General features: G+C 57.4%; 1 protein-coding gene across 1 annotated transcript in view; it reads left to right on the forward strand.

Moving 5' to 3' along the window:
- Positions 1 to 287: 287 nt before the first annotated feature.
- Positions 288 to 16,424, forward strand: part of LOC119094741 (collagen alpha chain CG42342) — a gene marked incomplete in the record, with an annotated part of 236,338 nt that continues 220,201 nt past the window's right edge. Inside the window, 1 exon segment of the mRNA XM_037217739.1 lies at positions 288 to 403. Coding sequence (XP_037073634.1) covers positions 402 to 403 — 2 coding nt within the window.

The following is a 16,424-nucleotide window of genomic DNA, read 5'->3' on the forward strand; positions in this document are numbered from 1 at the left end:
CAGTTGAGCGCCAGCGGTGTGGAGGGGAGGTCCGGGAGACCCGTTTTCGGTGTGTCGCGCGTGACGGTGCGTGCGCTGGCGGGCGAGCTGTCCCTCACCGGTGCCTCCGGAGCATGTGAGCCGATGGAGAAGCCGTCGAGTGAGCGTGGCGGCCGCTGGCGCCCCGGCCTGGCTGTGCTGCTGGTGCTGACTGCGGCCCACTCTCGGCGGCGCCTACCTGGCGCTGGCCAACCACGCTCTCGAGGGCCGGCTGGCGGCGCTGGAGAGGCGGCTCGAGGTGGCTGGAGCGCGAGCGCTGGAGCCGGCCGGATCTGGCGCTGCGGGCTGGAGCGAAGACTGAGGAGGCGGAGCAGGAGCAGCGGCCGGCCGCGCGCTCCAGAAGGGATCTGAGCAGCGAGTGCATGTTGTCCTCCAGGTGAGTCGTCGGAGCGGCCCGCCGCTGCCCTGAGGGCACGGGGGCACATTACACCACAACACCAAAAGACGCTACTCGACGATACTGGATGCGGCAGAATTTGCCCTGCAGTTGGGGGAGAGGAGACCTCGCATTAATCGCGTAAAACAATAAGCTTTGTGGAAGCATCGGACGGCATGAAGTGCGACATGAGATGTGGAATAATGCGATATTGGTCCCGGTGGATGGCCCGTGCATGGAGCGGGGTTGCACGTGTGAGTATATCCTAGTCCACCTCTGGGGACAGCTGAGTCGCCCACTTGGAGTCATCCGAGTCAACCGCGCGCACCTGAGTTGCTAACGTGAATTACCCGGTTTACCCACGTAGAGGCTCGAATTACTCACATGGAGACTCAGCTCACACATGTGGACACGCTGAAGTCATGCACGTGAGGCCACCAGAGTCACCTACGTGGAGGAGCCCGTTGAGATACCCGCGTCACTCTCGTGGAGGCGCTCGAGTTACCCACGCGGGGGCAGCACGCTTCATCCGCGTGTGGACGCCGGAGCCGCCCACGCGGAGATAACATGGTCGCACGCGTGGAGACATTTGTGCCACTGGTGTTCAGACGTCCAATTCACACGCGTTGAGACGCTCTAGTCACTGGTGTTGAGATTCTCAAGTCACACGCGTTGAGAGGCTCAAGTCATACGTGTTGAGACACTCAATTCACACGCTTAAAGACGCATAAGTCGCACGCGTTGAGACGCTCAAGCACCACGTGTTGAGACGCTCAAGTCACATGCCTAAAGTCGCTTAAGTCGCACGCGTTGAGACTCTCAAGTCACACGCGTTGAGACGCTAAGTCATACGCTTAAGACGCTCAAGTCACTCGCGTTGAGACGCTCAAGTCACACACGCTGACATGCTCAAGTCACTCACGTTGAGAATCTCAAGTCACACGCGTTGAGACGCTCAAGTCACACGCATTGAGACGGTCAAGTCACTCACGTTGAGACGCTCGAGTCACACGCGTTAAGACCTGCAGGCGCCTCCGTGCTCACCCCGCGCCAGACGCTGGCGGACGTGTCGGTCGGCGCTGAGAATGCCGGGGTCGTGACCTGCACGTCTCGCTGTGCTGGGGAGACCGCGTAGGGACGACCTGCGAAGAGGGCGGTGTCCTCAGTCGCCCCTTGATCCAGGCAAGAATGAACGATACGTGGCGTGCCTCCCGTCGATATGAGGAATGGGTCGCGATGGCAGGGCCACGGCTGGTAACTCAGCTATGCAGGAAGCGGAGACAATTTGCATAGCTCGGTCGGCGGAGCTGGAGATTTATTTCCTCTGGAACTATCACGGGCTGACCATCGGGGGGGGGGGGGCGGGGGGGGGGGGGGGGGCAGTGGTAGGAGGGAGGCGGTTGGGTTGACAACCGGACGATATCGGTGGTGGAGTGGCGTTGCACCAGACCGTTCAAGCACCGTAACGCCTTCTATTGCACTAAGCACATGGACAGAACTGTCGGGGGGGGGGGGGGGGGAGGGAGAGGGGGACGTACCTGCATCCGCCATTTTTTCAGTTAGATAATGCTGGAACTGATGACAGCGGGGAAATACGTTTTCCATAAAAATTAGTGTTAAAAAAGACGAAGGTACTTTGTTTTCGTTTTCATAGCTTTGATTCAGGTAAAAGTCAGTAGAAGATATTTTTAGTACAAGTGTGTCATGTTAAGTATGTCTCCGTTCCGCACGGGGCAGATTTCCTTTAGCCCAGCAGAGAAACTGTCGTAGTACGTCAAGACAGTGCTGTCATGTCAGTTATAGGAAACTGACACATGATACGGACGTGGTTATCGATGCCATTCGTCTACTTCTCGAACTCCACAAAAGTTGATAAGCGGAATGTTAAAGCCGTGCTACAGGCCCAGCCGTAACGTGCCCAGTCGGAATGCCTTTCCACTGGCTCTAGTCAGCGGACTGGTGCTGCATTCCACTCCGATCCTGCGGCGAAAGTTATCCATTTGACTTTGGCAGCGTTCTCCGCCGCGTTCGCCGGGCCTTAGTGAGTACATACTAATCGCGAGGTAATGGCCTAGCGATTTTAAGTCATTGTTAAGCCACGTAAAAGCAATAGGATCTTACAAAAGGTGATGTTCCGTTTTCTCCAGAGCGGTGCAAAATGTCTTAAAGGCAACCTTTGAAATCAAGAAACCCGAGCAACTGACACGCTGCCGATTTACGCTCTCTCTTCGGTCGCAAACACATGTACAGGGTTCCATCACGTTTTAGTATCATTTCCTTAAATTGGTGAGGAACGTTTAAGACCAAAGTTTCGCGCGGACAGTTCATCGTAAAGAGCCGACTCCTGATAAGAAAGCTGCAAACCTATTCTACAGATAACGCTGCAACTTTCCGTGACCTTGACCTTGCTCAAACGCGATTTTCCGGCAGCTCGAATCATCTTCTCAATGAACCGTGCGCTGCGCGGACGTGACCGGTTCACTAGGCCCTTCACTAGGCCCACTAGGTCTTCTTTAAACGCCAGCAGCAGAAACCATTTGCGACCCGGACACTGTACTTGACCCGGCACTGTACTTGACCCGGACTGCACTTGACCCGGACTGTACTTGACCCGGACACTGTACTTGACCCGGACACTGTATTTGACCCGTACACTGTACTTGACCCGGACACTGTACTGACCCGCACACTGTACTTGACCCGGACACTGTACTTGACCCGTACACTGTACTTGACCCGGACACTGTACTTGACCCGGACACTGTACTTGACCGGACACTGTACTTGACCCGGACACTACTTGACCCGGACACTACTTGACCCGGACACTGTACTTGACCCGGACACTGTACTTGACCCGGACACTACTTGACCCGGACACTGTACTAGCGCAGTGGGCGCCGCGCGTTGTTGACTGGTCCATGGCCGACGCACCCCACCGTCACGTGTCGCACGTGCATCTCAGTACGTGTGGCACACGTGACCTGGACGCCGGACCACGTGCGATGAACCGCGCTCGCCTGGTGGCGGCCCGCGGCGAGGCTCGTTCGATTGTGATGATGTCCCAACATGGCGTGGTGACTCTGGGCAGACGCTGATTCTAGACTCTGGCAGAGTCTGGACTCTGGACAGGTGGACCGGCGGTGTAGTACTGGCGCGGGAGTGCGCGGCGATCCGCCCACCCCTCACCAAAGGCGACTGAATTGTCAGACACCATCCACCCTTTACTCGGCATATCGTTGTCAGACACCATCCAAGCCTTTACTCAGCACGTCGCACCCCTCCCTAAGCCAGCGGTGCTCCCCGCCAACCAAGCGCGACGCGGCTGTGTCGGCAGCTTCACACCGCAGGCGGCCGGGCGCGGCGGGATCGTGACCTTCTGTGACCTTTGTGACCCCGTCTGACCTCTCCCAGCGCTTGTATTAACCCGGCGGACCTTCGACTGGGCGGTCGCTCCATTGGCTGAGATACGAGGAAGTCGGTCTGAGGAGGGGCGCCGAGACGCGCTGGCCGAGACACCACTGAGCGCCAATGAGCGGTCTGGAAGCTACTAGCATTTGCGGCGTCACTTCTCGATGGCTTCCAGTCGGACAGCGTTTTCCTCGGCCAGTTGGTTTAATTAAAACTATCTATTCTTTGGGGATTCATGAGGCACATTTCCCAGAAGCCCTGCTAGCGCGCTTTCCCAATGTTTGTTTCATGCTCATAAATAGTGACTGTCTGGCTTGTGGCTGCGACATTGCGCGCGCGGCGAGAGTCGTGGGCGCTAGCCTCGCTGGCATCCGTCAGAATCCCAGACGCTCGATCTTCTCGCCACTGTACAAACTGGTCCTGCCTATGGCAGCTACGCGTTGGGCTGTGGCGACATAGATGCAGTAACCGCGAGCTAATGAGGCGGGAAACAAAACGAAAAACAAAGAAAAAAAAAAAAGACAAAAAAAAAACCGGTATGGCTGGGATTTGAACCTGTCCGGTCATCGTAAACCATCGCGCGGTTGCTGGTCCTTGCCATTGCGGACTTCGTGCTGGCTCTGTGCGGCGTACCCCTGTTTCGCAATTGTGTCGTCCCGTTGCTTATCGCAGCGTTTGGAAGCAATGATGCCCTCTGGAGTGTAGGTCATGACCCACGATTGCTTCTGGGTCGCTGCGATTCGTACATCAAAACATGGCTTCCACCAGGAGAATTTATGCCACGACAGACGTTTCTGTAATACCGCCCGTTGCCATGTACTCCTGCCGCCACTCAAGTTTCACCCCGGGGTGTTTTACCATTTTAGTTTCATCCGGATGCTCTCCCATTTTGGTTTCACCCAATCATTTTTTACTTTTTTAGTTTCACCCCAATTTTTTCTTTTTTGGTTTCACCCCGGAGTGTTTTCCTATTTTAGTTTTACCCCGGCGTGTTTATTTTTACTATTTTAGTTGCATCCTGGAGTGTTTTACCATTTTAGCTTCACCCCGGAGTGTCTTACCTCTTAAGTTTCACTCCGGAGTGTTTTACCATCTTAGTATGAACTATGTGGAGTCTTGGAGCAATATTACGTAATCATACCTGCCGCCTATCCCGGCCGATTTGGGTCGCCTTCATCCGATTGCCGAGTCATTTAATCGCTTGCTCGTTTGGGCGCGTGACTGGCTGATGGTGCCCTCTGACCACCTGGCGAACGGTCGACCAGCGCTCCATCTTAGGGTGACCTCTGACCACCTGGCGAACGGCCGACCAGCGCTCCATCTAGGGCGGCCTCTGACCACCTGACGAACCAACGCTCCATCTCAGGACGTCTTCTGACGGCCGACCAGCGCTCCATCTCAGGGCGTCTTCTGACGGCCGACCAGCGCTCCATCTCAGGATGTATTCTGACGGCCGACCAGCGCTCCATCTCAGGGCGTCTTCTGACGGCCGACCAGCGCTCCATCTCAGGGCGTCTTCTGACGGCCCACCAACGCTCCATCTCAGGGCGTCTGACGGCCGCCCAGCGCTCCATCTCAGGGCTTCTGACGGCCGACCAGCGCCATCTCAGCACCCGAGCGTCAGCTGAACGGCTCCCACGCCACGTGCTCGTCGCGCGCTGATGGTCGGGACAGAGATGAATCGGTACAGCGGCATCGAGGCGCATGACCCCCGCATTGTAACCGAACGCTGGCACGTGTGCCTCGGACGAATCCCAACCACTCTTGAACGACTCTGCGGCCCTGTTACACTGGAGATTACCATAATCTGAGCCGGTGAGCGAAGTGAATAGCTGGGACCTTCGACACGTGACCGTTGTGTGGCTTACGTCACAAGGACACCCGGCGAGCATGAAGGCCCATGAAAACGACGGCTGTGCTCAATGAGAACATACTCGTCGCATACAGATGTCATTTATAGGTACCCTCCGCACGGATGCTTGGAAGGACTTCGGTAATTTTATGGCCTTTGAGTTAGAAATGTAAGATTTTACTTTCGGGCCCACTTTCACTCACAAGCGGCTACATGGTTTTGCGATTATGTTGAAGTCGACACACGTGAGGATATTGCATACATTGATCCAGGCGTTGAACCTGACTGGTGGCAGCTATCGGACAAAAGGGACACGGGGAGCAGCTGGAGGTCTCAGCCACTCCATCGTACTGAAGGTAGCATTGACTGTTGACGTCGTCTAGGAGCTGTCTAGGAAAAATTACCAGATATGGCTATCCCTATCCGAAATGGGAGGACTTGCAGTGGCCCTTGATCGGCAGCTATCTGTATAAAACACCTGCGTGCGCATTTCAAAATTGGATCGGGCCTTTTATTCTCGACGGTTGAGATGTTTTGAGATCACTCAAGGGATTCCTGGACATTCCGCTCGACGAAATGATCTCTTGAAGCTTCCATCCAGTACCCCTCCCCAATTGCAAAACATGAATGAATTCAGACCTGCGATGCGCGCATCAGTGCGAAAAAATGCTCCCGCTCGACCGATCTGAAATGCATAAACACGCCACTGCCGTGTTCGGTGTCAGCAGATCTCGTGTTCGCTGCCGGTAAGATCTCCCGCTCTGCGGAATTCCGGCTGCTCGTGCGGCCGCCCCGCGACCCTTGTCAACGCGACCAGGGCACGTGTGATGCTGTTGGACCGGTTGGTTGAACCCGACGTTGAATCAGGACGGGTGGTTGTCTCCCGACGCGGCTCGGGAGCCTCCCGACGCGGCTCGGAGCTGATGTTGCTGATGCTCTGATGCTGATGCTGATGTTGCTGATGAGCTGATGCTCGGGGGCTACGTGGGCGGAACTTTGGAACGCCTGTGGGGGCTCGAGCCGTCCTCCTTTCATATATATGACCTCGAGCATGGTCTGCGTATGTTCTGCAGAGTAGATTATGTGGATACTAATGTGCCAAAACAAAAATTCAAAAGCTCCACCCCTGTTGTGTCGTGTTGTCAGCCTCGCGGTTTGACCTGCCTGGACGGATGTCGGCTGCCTTGAGCCGGGGCACCAAGTCTGAGTGATCTGGAGGAGAAGGAGGGGGGAGGAGGAGAAAACGGGTGGCCTTCAAAGTTCTTGAAGCGTCCGTTTCCATGTCAAGCCCACATACGTTATGCTAAATGGCGAAAAATCAAAGGGCTTTCGTTATTCCCACCCCGCCCACATCCCATGCAACGTTGCCAGCAGCTGTGAGAACTCGCAGGAAGCAAGGAGTTCATTCAGTTCAGCCCGCGCGCTCGACTGGCACCTGTCCGCAGGCCCATGGTGACCCAATCCACGCCAGAGACCCGGCCATAGAACTTTTGGGCCTCTGGGTCACGAGGGGTGCAACAAGTCAAGAGGGGTGGCAAGACAAGCCCGAGGGTACAAAGAGTCTGAGTGGCAGCTCCGACTTTGAGAGCTTTGACGTCATCTCCAGTAGATTGGTTGCCGTTGTGATATTACGACAACCACGCTTTCTTTATTGCATCAGGAATTTCGCTGAACGGCGCCGTGTACCGACTCCATCTCACCACCTCAGTCCGTCCCCCCCCCCCCCCCGGAGAGACTCCATCCCACTACCTCAGCCCGTCCCGTGCTCCCCCCCCCCCCGGAGACTCCAATCCCCACCAACCTCAGCCCATGTCGTGCCTTCCCCCCCCCCGAAGACTCCATCCCACCACCTCAGCCCGTTCCCGTGCTCCCCCCCCCCCCCGGAGACTCCATCCTCACCACTTCAGCCCATGCCGTGCCCCTCCCCCCCCCGAAGATTCCATCGCCACTTCAGCCCGTGCCGTAACCCCCCCCCCCCCCCACTCCCTCCGGGCTCCATCCCGTCCCCACCGTCCGTACGAGCGGCGCGCCGCCGCCCGAAAAGCCGGGACGTCTTGCGCGTGTTCGGGCAGCCGGCCGCTCGTAAGTGCGGTTCTGTGTTAATCGTGGCGCGGTGTGCGCCGGCCTGCTGCCTGGCCGGACAGGTGTCCGCTGCCTGCCGCCACGGACGTGTCATCGGCCCAGCTGACAGCAGTGGTTGTGGTGCACCGCGCTGGCGTTTTCACTCGGCATGCCTATAACATAACCTTGCATCAGCGTCGCTGGACGTACAGCGGCCCTCGCGTCTTCGACGAGGTGTGGTCACTCGGAGGGTACATGTGACGTTCATGACAAACAACGCGCCAGTAATCGGACGACTCATGCATCATGCATGCGGATGCACCGTGCCGTGACTTCGCGCATGCGCACTATCGCGATGTCAGTTCCGTCTCATCTGCCACATGGTCGGCCGCGGACGAGCCCGACTGACAGCGGCTGACACAGCCACGCAGCGGCGGTGCTCGGGTCGGGTCGGCCTCTGCGGGCTCCTCGTTCGGACTGGCCAGAAGCAACGTGCGACTCTGCACGCCCCGGCCGGCGGCGCCGGCGGCTGGCACGGATCCACGGATGTCACGCTCGATCATGGCCTGTTGGCCGCGATTTTGACGGGGGTGAAGCCGTTGGAGATGTTTTTGTGTGGCCTTCTGCACAATCGCATGAGCCAAGGCAGTCTAACCAGATCGCGTTGAAAGCCAGTGCAGCATGCTTCGTTGGTAGGTAACAAATGTCATCTGGTGGGGTGATTCGAAGAAGGGGAAATGAGCGAGGAGGTAATCTCAGCATTATCAGTTTCAATTTATATTTGCACCACCGCTTTCAATGTTCCTTTTTTCACTGAGGCTGGTTTTGCGATCTCGTTTCCTAGCAGCGCCTCGCATTCCAATGTCCAGATAGTCCGGATCGGCGCCCAGCGAGTCCATACAGGCGTCCAGTCAGTCCGGATCGGCATCCAGTCAATCCGGATCGGCATCCAGCCAGTCCAGACAGCCCTCCAGCCAGTTCTGGATCGGCGTCCAGCCAGTCCGGATCGACGTCCAGTCAGTCCGGATCGGCGTCCAGCCAGTCCAGACGGCCGTCCAGTCAGTCCGGATCGGCGTCCAGCCAGTGGAGATCGGCGTGCAGCCTGTCACGCGCGTTGCATGTGGATCACAACTCACGCACACGAGGCAGTGGTCCGCATCGAAAGCCGATGAACAGCATTTAACAACTTTTACGGGCACTCAAATTCCATCTCACGCGGGGCGGTCAAAGCAGATTTCCGCCGACGTGCGAACATTTAATGCCCGCTATGGCTTCGGCGCTGTTTACAAAACTCACCGTCAGTGGGTTCAGCCGTGCTTCGCCAGATCAGTCGCAGCCGTATATCGGTCGTAACTATTGAAACAGGAACAGCTTTGACCATTTTGCAGGAACGGCCAGATTTACGACGTGCAACGAGGACCCTCTCAGAACGTGCACAACAATTTGAAATTGACATTATTTCTGATTTCTCCCTGCGAAATGGCCCCCCTAATGTGAAATGCCTTCAAAAGCGTTTGTGGTAAGCTCCGGAAAAGGACAAGACGCCTTATCAAAAGTCTGACTCAACAGTCCCGCCCGTAAAACACGGATGTATCAGCGGCTTAAACAGTCTCCAGCGGTCGAGGTCCCGGCGGCTGGAGAAAATTTTTGGCTCGTGGAGCTGCCAAGCAAGCCGGCAAAATATTTAGCCAGTTGGTGTGTCCGGGGCCACAATAATTCACCGGCAATGGAGGTACCATCCGCCAATAAAAATCACCAGACTTGGAAGTACCAACATCCATCAGCAGACGGAAATCTCCGGCCGCGGAGGTGCCAGCGGTCGAAGGAAGTCTGCGGGAGCCGCAAATCTCTTCAGCGCGATGTCATCAACTCTTCTGCACAATTAGCGGTGCCGGCCGGCGGCTCCGGCTTTGTCACCGTCTCCGCCCACGGCCGCCGCCGACGACGATTAATTACGTCGGCGACGATTTATCGCCGGGCGCGCCGCAATTTGTCGCCCAATCGTCGCCGCATCTGTCGCAAACAGGGCGCGCCGCCGCCGCTGTCCGTCCCTTATCCGGGCGCGTCCTGAGGCTTATCTCCTGGCGCGGCTGACCGGGGGGCCCATTAGCGGCAGGGGCGGCGGCGGCGAATGCGACGCGAGCCTCGGCCGCCTCCCGCGATGAATGGCCCGAGGGCGTGCTGAGACGGCGCCTCTACGGCCCATGATAAACGGGTGATCGGTCCCGAGGCCACACACACGCGGCCGCGTCAGAGACTCGGGCCTATGCGGCCTGCGCCGGTGCCATGTATGCTTGGGCCATGGCCCTGTGCTGTACCCCGCCCCTCTTCTTAAGATGCCACTCTCTCCCCCTCTCTTTCTCTCTCCCTCTCTCTCTCTCTCTCTCTCTATCTCTCACGCCTCTCCCTCTCCCTCTCCCTTCCCTCTGTCGTCTGTCTTCTGTCCGTCTGTCTTGTCTTCTGTCTTTTCTCTCTTTTTTGTTCTGTATTTTGTCTCCTGTATCTTGTCCTCTCTCTTCTGTCTATGTCCTCTCTCTCTGCTCTCTTCCTCTCTCTCTCTCTCTCTCTCTCTCTCCTCTCTGTCTCTCATCCCCCCTCTCTCCTCTCTCTCTCTCTCATCTCTCTCTCTCTCTCCTCTCTCTCTCTTCTCTCTCCTCTCTATCTCTCTCCTCTCTCTCTCTCCTCTACTCTCTCATCTCTCTCCTCTCTCTCTCTCTCTCTCTCTCTCTCTCTCTCTCTCATTCTCCCCTTTCCTCTCTCTCTCTCCGCCCCTCTTCCTCTCCTTTTCACCCCTCTCCCTGTCGCATGCTCCCCCTTCACCCGATATCTTGTCTCTTTGTGCCCGTTACTTTGCGTACCTATCTACAGTATCTCGGCCTTTTCCTTGGTGGCATTCCTCAGTTCATCTCCTCCCATTTGCCAATGTTTCCCCTCCATCATTCACCGCTCTCCGTCTGTCGTTTCCTCTCTGTCGCGCGACCTCTGGCCCGCTTCCTCTCCCTCTCCCTCCCGCTCTCTCTCTCTTTCCAGTCGCGTCCGCGGCGCGCAGGGGAAATGTTTGTCACCACGACCAGCTGTGGAGCGATTTATCTCCTGTCCCTGATTGGTCCGGTGGCATCTCCGAACATCATCCACCGAACGGGAAACGAGCGCAGATAGAGAGCTGCCCTAGAGCGGACCAGAGCAGGCTAGGGCAGATAGCGGAGATCGAGCGCGGACTGGGTGGCTGCTGCCGATTTGGGAGGGATAGTCTAGTACCAGCACGACAGGCGACGGAACGTCCCGGAGGGGCACAGCGCCGAGCACACAGACAGGGTGCGGAGAGATTCATGTCTCAGGAGATGGATTACAACGTCAAAGCGTGGTGGTGGGGTGGTATCATCGATGCATCATTGTTTTATACGAATACAAAAAACTTCACAGGGATAAGAACTGCCTGAACCTGAGCACAAATGTCACCTGATCTGGCAGCAATGTATGCCTCGCATTCTTCGGCTGGCTTGATGAGACGGCCGTGCGCAAATGTGAAAGACTGATAACTCTCCGTAAACGATGCGGAGTTTTTGCCGCGGTGAACAATGCAAGGCTGTCGCTCGGTGGGCCGACTTTTTAATGCATTTCCCCCCGCATCCTTTCCATCTGCCAATGGTTGACCTCATTTGGCGCGTGAAAATCAGGTTTTTTCTGTTATCGCCGGCGTCGATTTCTCTAAGTTTCTTCATATTGTGATGCTGATTTAAAATATGACGCTGCGAGCACGCTCGGGGTTGATTACGATAACCGCAGTTGTGATTTCGTTCGGACAACGACGTCTAAAATTAATTAAACTTCACTGGATGTGTGGAGGTGACACGATGCGTCTTCACTGAGTGAAGCGCTAACACGCGAAAATGGGTGGTGCCTCGAACGTCTAGCGTAATACCACGCGGATTTCATGCCGGTGTTACCGCGCCTTCGACTCGCGCCGATTTCCGCGAATGCATTCCTCTGACATCAGCCAAGTGACATCACCGGAGCTCCCGCTCTTACAGTTCTCCGTGTCGTCTCATTATCCCCCCCCCCCTCACCTCCACCTCGCGGTCACCCATCGTCTCCCCGCCCGCTCTCCGCTGTCCTGCCGCTGTCCCGCCGCTGTCCCGCCGCTGTCCCGCCGCTGTCCCGCCGCTGCCCCGCCGCCGTCCCGCCGCTGCCCCGCCGCTGTCCCGCCGCTGTCCTGCTACTGTCCTGCCGCTGTCTCGCTGCTGTCTCGCTGCTGTCCCGCCGCCCCGCCGCTGTCCCGCCGCTGTCCTGCTACTGTCCCGCCGCTGTCTCTCCGCTGTCCCGCCGCTGTCCCGCCGCTAACCTGCCGCTGTCCCACCGCTGTCCTGCCGCTGTCCCGCCGCTGTCCCGCCGCTGTCCCGCCGCTGCCCCGCCCTGCCGCTGTCCCGACGCTGTCCTGCCGCTGTCCACCCCGCTGTCCTGCCGCTGTCCCGCCGCTGGTCCCGCCGCTGTCCCGCCGCTGTCTTCTCCTCCCCACCCTGTGCTCATCGGCGGGCGGACCGCCTCGACTTAATCCCGCGTGGCGCGATCTTAGCCGCACCCGCGGGGCGGACAGCACGACTTAATTAAGGCAGCCGACTGAGCGGCGCACAATGCCGCCGGCCGACAGTGATGGCGCCTTGTGCTGTCGGGAGCAGGACGACGGGCGACTGCCGACCGGCCCTGCCACGGCGGCAGGTGGGAACACTGTCTAGGGCGTCGGGTGGAATGCTGGACTGTCGAGGGCGACGGGTAGTTGGACTGTTGGACTGGGAATACTGGACTGGTTGAAGGTGGGGGCGAGAATACTGGACTGTTGAGTGTGGCGGGCGAGAATACTGGACTGTTGAAGGTGGCGGGTGGGCGGGCGCGTAACCCTCAGAGCGGGCACGTGACCTTCAGAGAACACTCACGGCACACGGCGAGAACACGCGCCTCCAGAGCAGGCGCGCGACCATCAGGCCCCCGGGGCGCACAAATTCGGCCCAGGGCGGACGCGCCACCGTCGCTGAACTATTGCAATGGCCGCTGCCAGCGGTCGCGGGCTCGTCGCGCATCTGCCGAGCAGTGGAGCCCGGCCGCAGCGCGGCCTGACGAGCAACGTCCCACGACGCAGCTGGTGGTTGAACTGTGTGACGGTTGGCTCGGTAGCATGTCCGCAGGGGAAGCCGGGTGACTTCCCCTGCGTCACGGCGGCCAGCTAGGCAATCGGTATCGATTCCGCCAGTTGCGTCTGTTGCGAACGGACGTGAGCCGCCTCTCTTCAGGGCGGAGAGGCGAGGGCCGCGGTCGCGTGACAGCAAAGCGGCCGGCGCCGTCAGCAAGCGCTGGGGGCCGTGGGACCCGAGCTCGCGGCTGTTGAACTACAGCCAGCGGTGGTGGCGCACGTTTCTCAATCAGCCACATCTCATTATCAGCCACGTGTAACCACCAGGCACTTGTCATCAGTCACGCGTCACCATAAGCCACGTGTCACTATCAGCCACGTGTCACCATCAGCCACGTGTCACCAATAGCCACGTGTCACTATCAGCCACGTGTCACCATCAGTGACGTGTCACTATCAGTCACGTGTCATCACCAGCCACGTGGTGTTATCAGCCACGTGTCACCATCACCCACGTGTCACCATGCGCCACGTGTCACCATCAGTCATGTGTCGCCATAAGTCACGCGTCACCATAAGCCACGTGTCATTATAAGCCACGTGTCACCATCAGCTACGTGCCACCACCAGCCACGTGTCACCATCAGCGAAGATTGCAAGATTCATATCTTGTGATATTTTAGTTCGCATCATACAAGATTCATTAGCACTTTGTTTACCCTTTTGTTTCACCCCATGTGCAGGCTGCAGTGGGGTCCGCTTGTACTCCTTCCTCTGCATTACAATCATGCGGTGCAATCATAGCTCAGTTTGTTTTCCTCCCCGTCTGGCCGGTGTATAATCACGCCCTCAAACTTCAGTGGCGCTATCTCGCGTTAATTCCCCGTATATGAGCTCCCACCAAGCCCCAGCAAGCGCTTTGTTTACCCGCCGTAAACACGCCGGCGACGTGGCCACGCGTCGCGCCGGAACCGCCGCACTGCCCCGTTTTTGTCGTCGCCCCATTATTCCGGCGGTGCGTTAATTCTCACTTTGTAGGCGAGACCGCCGCGCGCCGCCGCCGCCGCCGTATCCATCCATTCTGCTTAAGTGGGAATTTCCCCGTAGTGGCCGCAAGTGTGGGCTTCCTCATTGGCCTGCGGCTCGACTTTGGTGCCGGGCGCGAGCGGTGGGCTTTGCGGTCCGGCTTTGGGCGTCAAGAGTTGGCCTGGGTCTCCGCGCCACGTCTGCCGCATATCGGAGCGGCGGGAGGAGTCAGCTGCTCCGCTGCGGCTGTGGCTTTAGTCCGGCTCGTGCCGTGGCGCGGCTGTGGCTTCTGTCCGGCTCGTGCCAGGGCTTTTACGTACGGCTGCTCTATACAGGAGCGTTTGTGTTTTTTCTTGATCTTCCACTGGGACTCATTTTACGCTCGTGGCTTGCGACAGCATTATGCCTCCAATACTCAACAACGCACTGGCGGTCAATTACGAGGGTGGACGCCAACCGAAGTGCTTACATGACCGCAGCGATTCCGCTTCTGATGTCAGAATGCTAATACATTCTGTATTTGCCTTGACCTGAAATAGTGCCAAGTAGAACTTTTCTGGGCGGTGAAGAAACAATGTTCTTCGAGCTCTGGAGGCAGGAACTTGCAAACCTAACCAAGCAGGATGAGTTGGCATACTGTGGCAGATCCAGAACGAATAGCAAAATGCAACGCACAGTGCGTGTTGGTGCCGATTCTGCGCTATAGGGCTGCGAAAAATGTATAAGTTGTCAGCGTGAAGACCACACATATGTTACAGTTACAGTTACAGTTACAGTTACCACACATATTAGTTATACAGTTAAAACATGCCGGTGCAAAACGGAAAAGGTGGAGTTTGCCTTCTTGCGAACGGTGGAGCATCTTTACGAGGGAACGGATTTAGGTGCTTGAGCAAATAGAAGGGATATTTTATTGAATGAAAAAAACGACCACGAAACCGCGCGCTGATCGAATGACCTCATTGTGAAACAGGATTTTCCTCAAACGTCTCTTTCAATGGCATCCCCGAATGAAACTGATAGATGGCCCAGGTTTATTCAGGGCGTAGCTGTGACAGGTTAATCTTTGTCGAAGCTCTGAGGTAGCGAAGCATGTCCCACCCATGTTAATGCAAGGCGCTTGCGCTGCAAAAACCGGAAAGAACTTCACCGAAGCTTGCAAAATCCTAGGATGCAGTGTGCGCACGGATGAAAGTGCTGAGGATCCGGCGAGCTCGTGGTGGCCGTAAGTCAGCAAAGTAGTCCTGAAATAGCCGTGGAGAAATTGCCCCAGCGACGCCCGCGCAAACTCTCTCAAACCCCATTACCTCATCTGCAAATTGCAGGCGCTTGAAAGTTTTACACGCGAGATGAAGTCCAATGGCTGTCATTGATGTGTCCGGAGATTGATTCATTCCGCTGCCCGCAAAGTGACTGCCGACTCCCCGGGGGCGTCAACCTGCACTCCTTTTACAACCGAGGGTGTCAAACTGCACGCTCTTTACTCTGCGGTTGTCCGGTGCACGCGGCGAGTCGCCGGCCGTATGTCGCGGAGGCGGTCGTTCGCTGCTGCTGGCAGTCCTCCGCTGGGCTTTATAGGCTCGTTTTGCGCAGTTATAGGGTGCTCCGGCCGATCTGAGCGTTCCGTACGGCGCGAGCTGCGGGCACCCTGGAAGCGGAGAACAAACGCGCGTTTTATCGCGGCGTTTGCCAACCAAGCTAACAGGACGCAGAGTCGTCAGCTCCGCATAAGCAGCCCTGATGTGGCCGCGTAGGCGCCGCAGGATGAGTAAGTTCGGCCATTTTGTCACCAGCGTGGTTGGCGTTTGGTGATGACAGTTAATTCGGTAGCGTTTTGTCCCTGGAAGACACTATACCTTCAACACGTGCCGCTGCGTGTGAGGCATTAACAATTAATGTTAATTAGAATGCCAGGACTGGCAAACAAGCAGGAGCTCAATGCCTTCATTATTTACATAAAACATGTTGGGTGCTAATTCGCAGCGTGTCTAACTTCCAAGGCCTCATGAGCTCCGTATGGCCACATCACACCGCGCGCTGTCGTCACGTCTCTGTTGTCGTTCTGCGTCACTTTGGTCGCACTCGTCACGTCTCTACTGCCGTCCTGCGCCACGCCGGGCGCAGTCGTCACATCTCCGCCGTCGCTCTGTGTCACTTTGGCCGCACTCGTCACGTCTCTGCCGTCGTCCTGCGCTACTTTGGGCGCACTCTTTGGGCCCTGCCGTCGCTCTGTGTCACTTTGGCCGCACTCGTCACGTCTCTACTGTCGTCCTGCGTCACGCCGGGCGCAGTCGTCACGTCCCTGCCGTCGCTCTGCGGCCTCCGCCTGGCCGGTGTGGCAGACAGCCGCTCGCGCGGCTGATCAGCCCTAAGCCGGCTCCGTCGGGCTCGACATACCGTGACGAACCTCAGTTTATTGGCCGGCGATCGTAGGTCGGCTGAGTCCCTGGAAAGTCACCGGAGGCAGGCGGCGACGGTGCAGGAATCGGCTATCGATTACATGCACGGCGGCGGCTCGAACCGCGCCGACGGCC

The sequence above is a fragment of the Pollicipes pollicipes genome, unplaced genomic scaffold (genome assembly GCF_011947565.3).
Source record: "Pollicipes pollicipes isolate AB1234 unplaced genomic scaffold, Ppol_2.1 Scaffold_1600;HRSCAF=1878_pilon_pilon_pilon, whole genome shotgun sequence".
NCBI classification, from domain to species: Eukaryota; Metazoa; Arthropoda; class Thecostraca; order Pollicipedomorpha; family Pollicipedidae; genus Pollicipes; species Pollicipes pollicipes.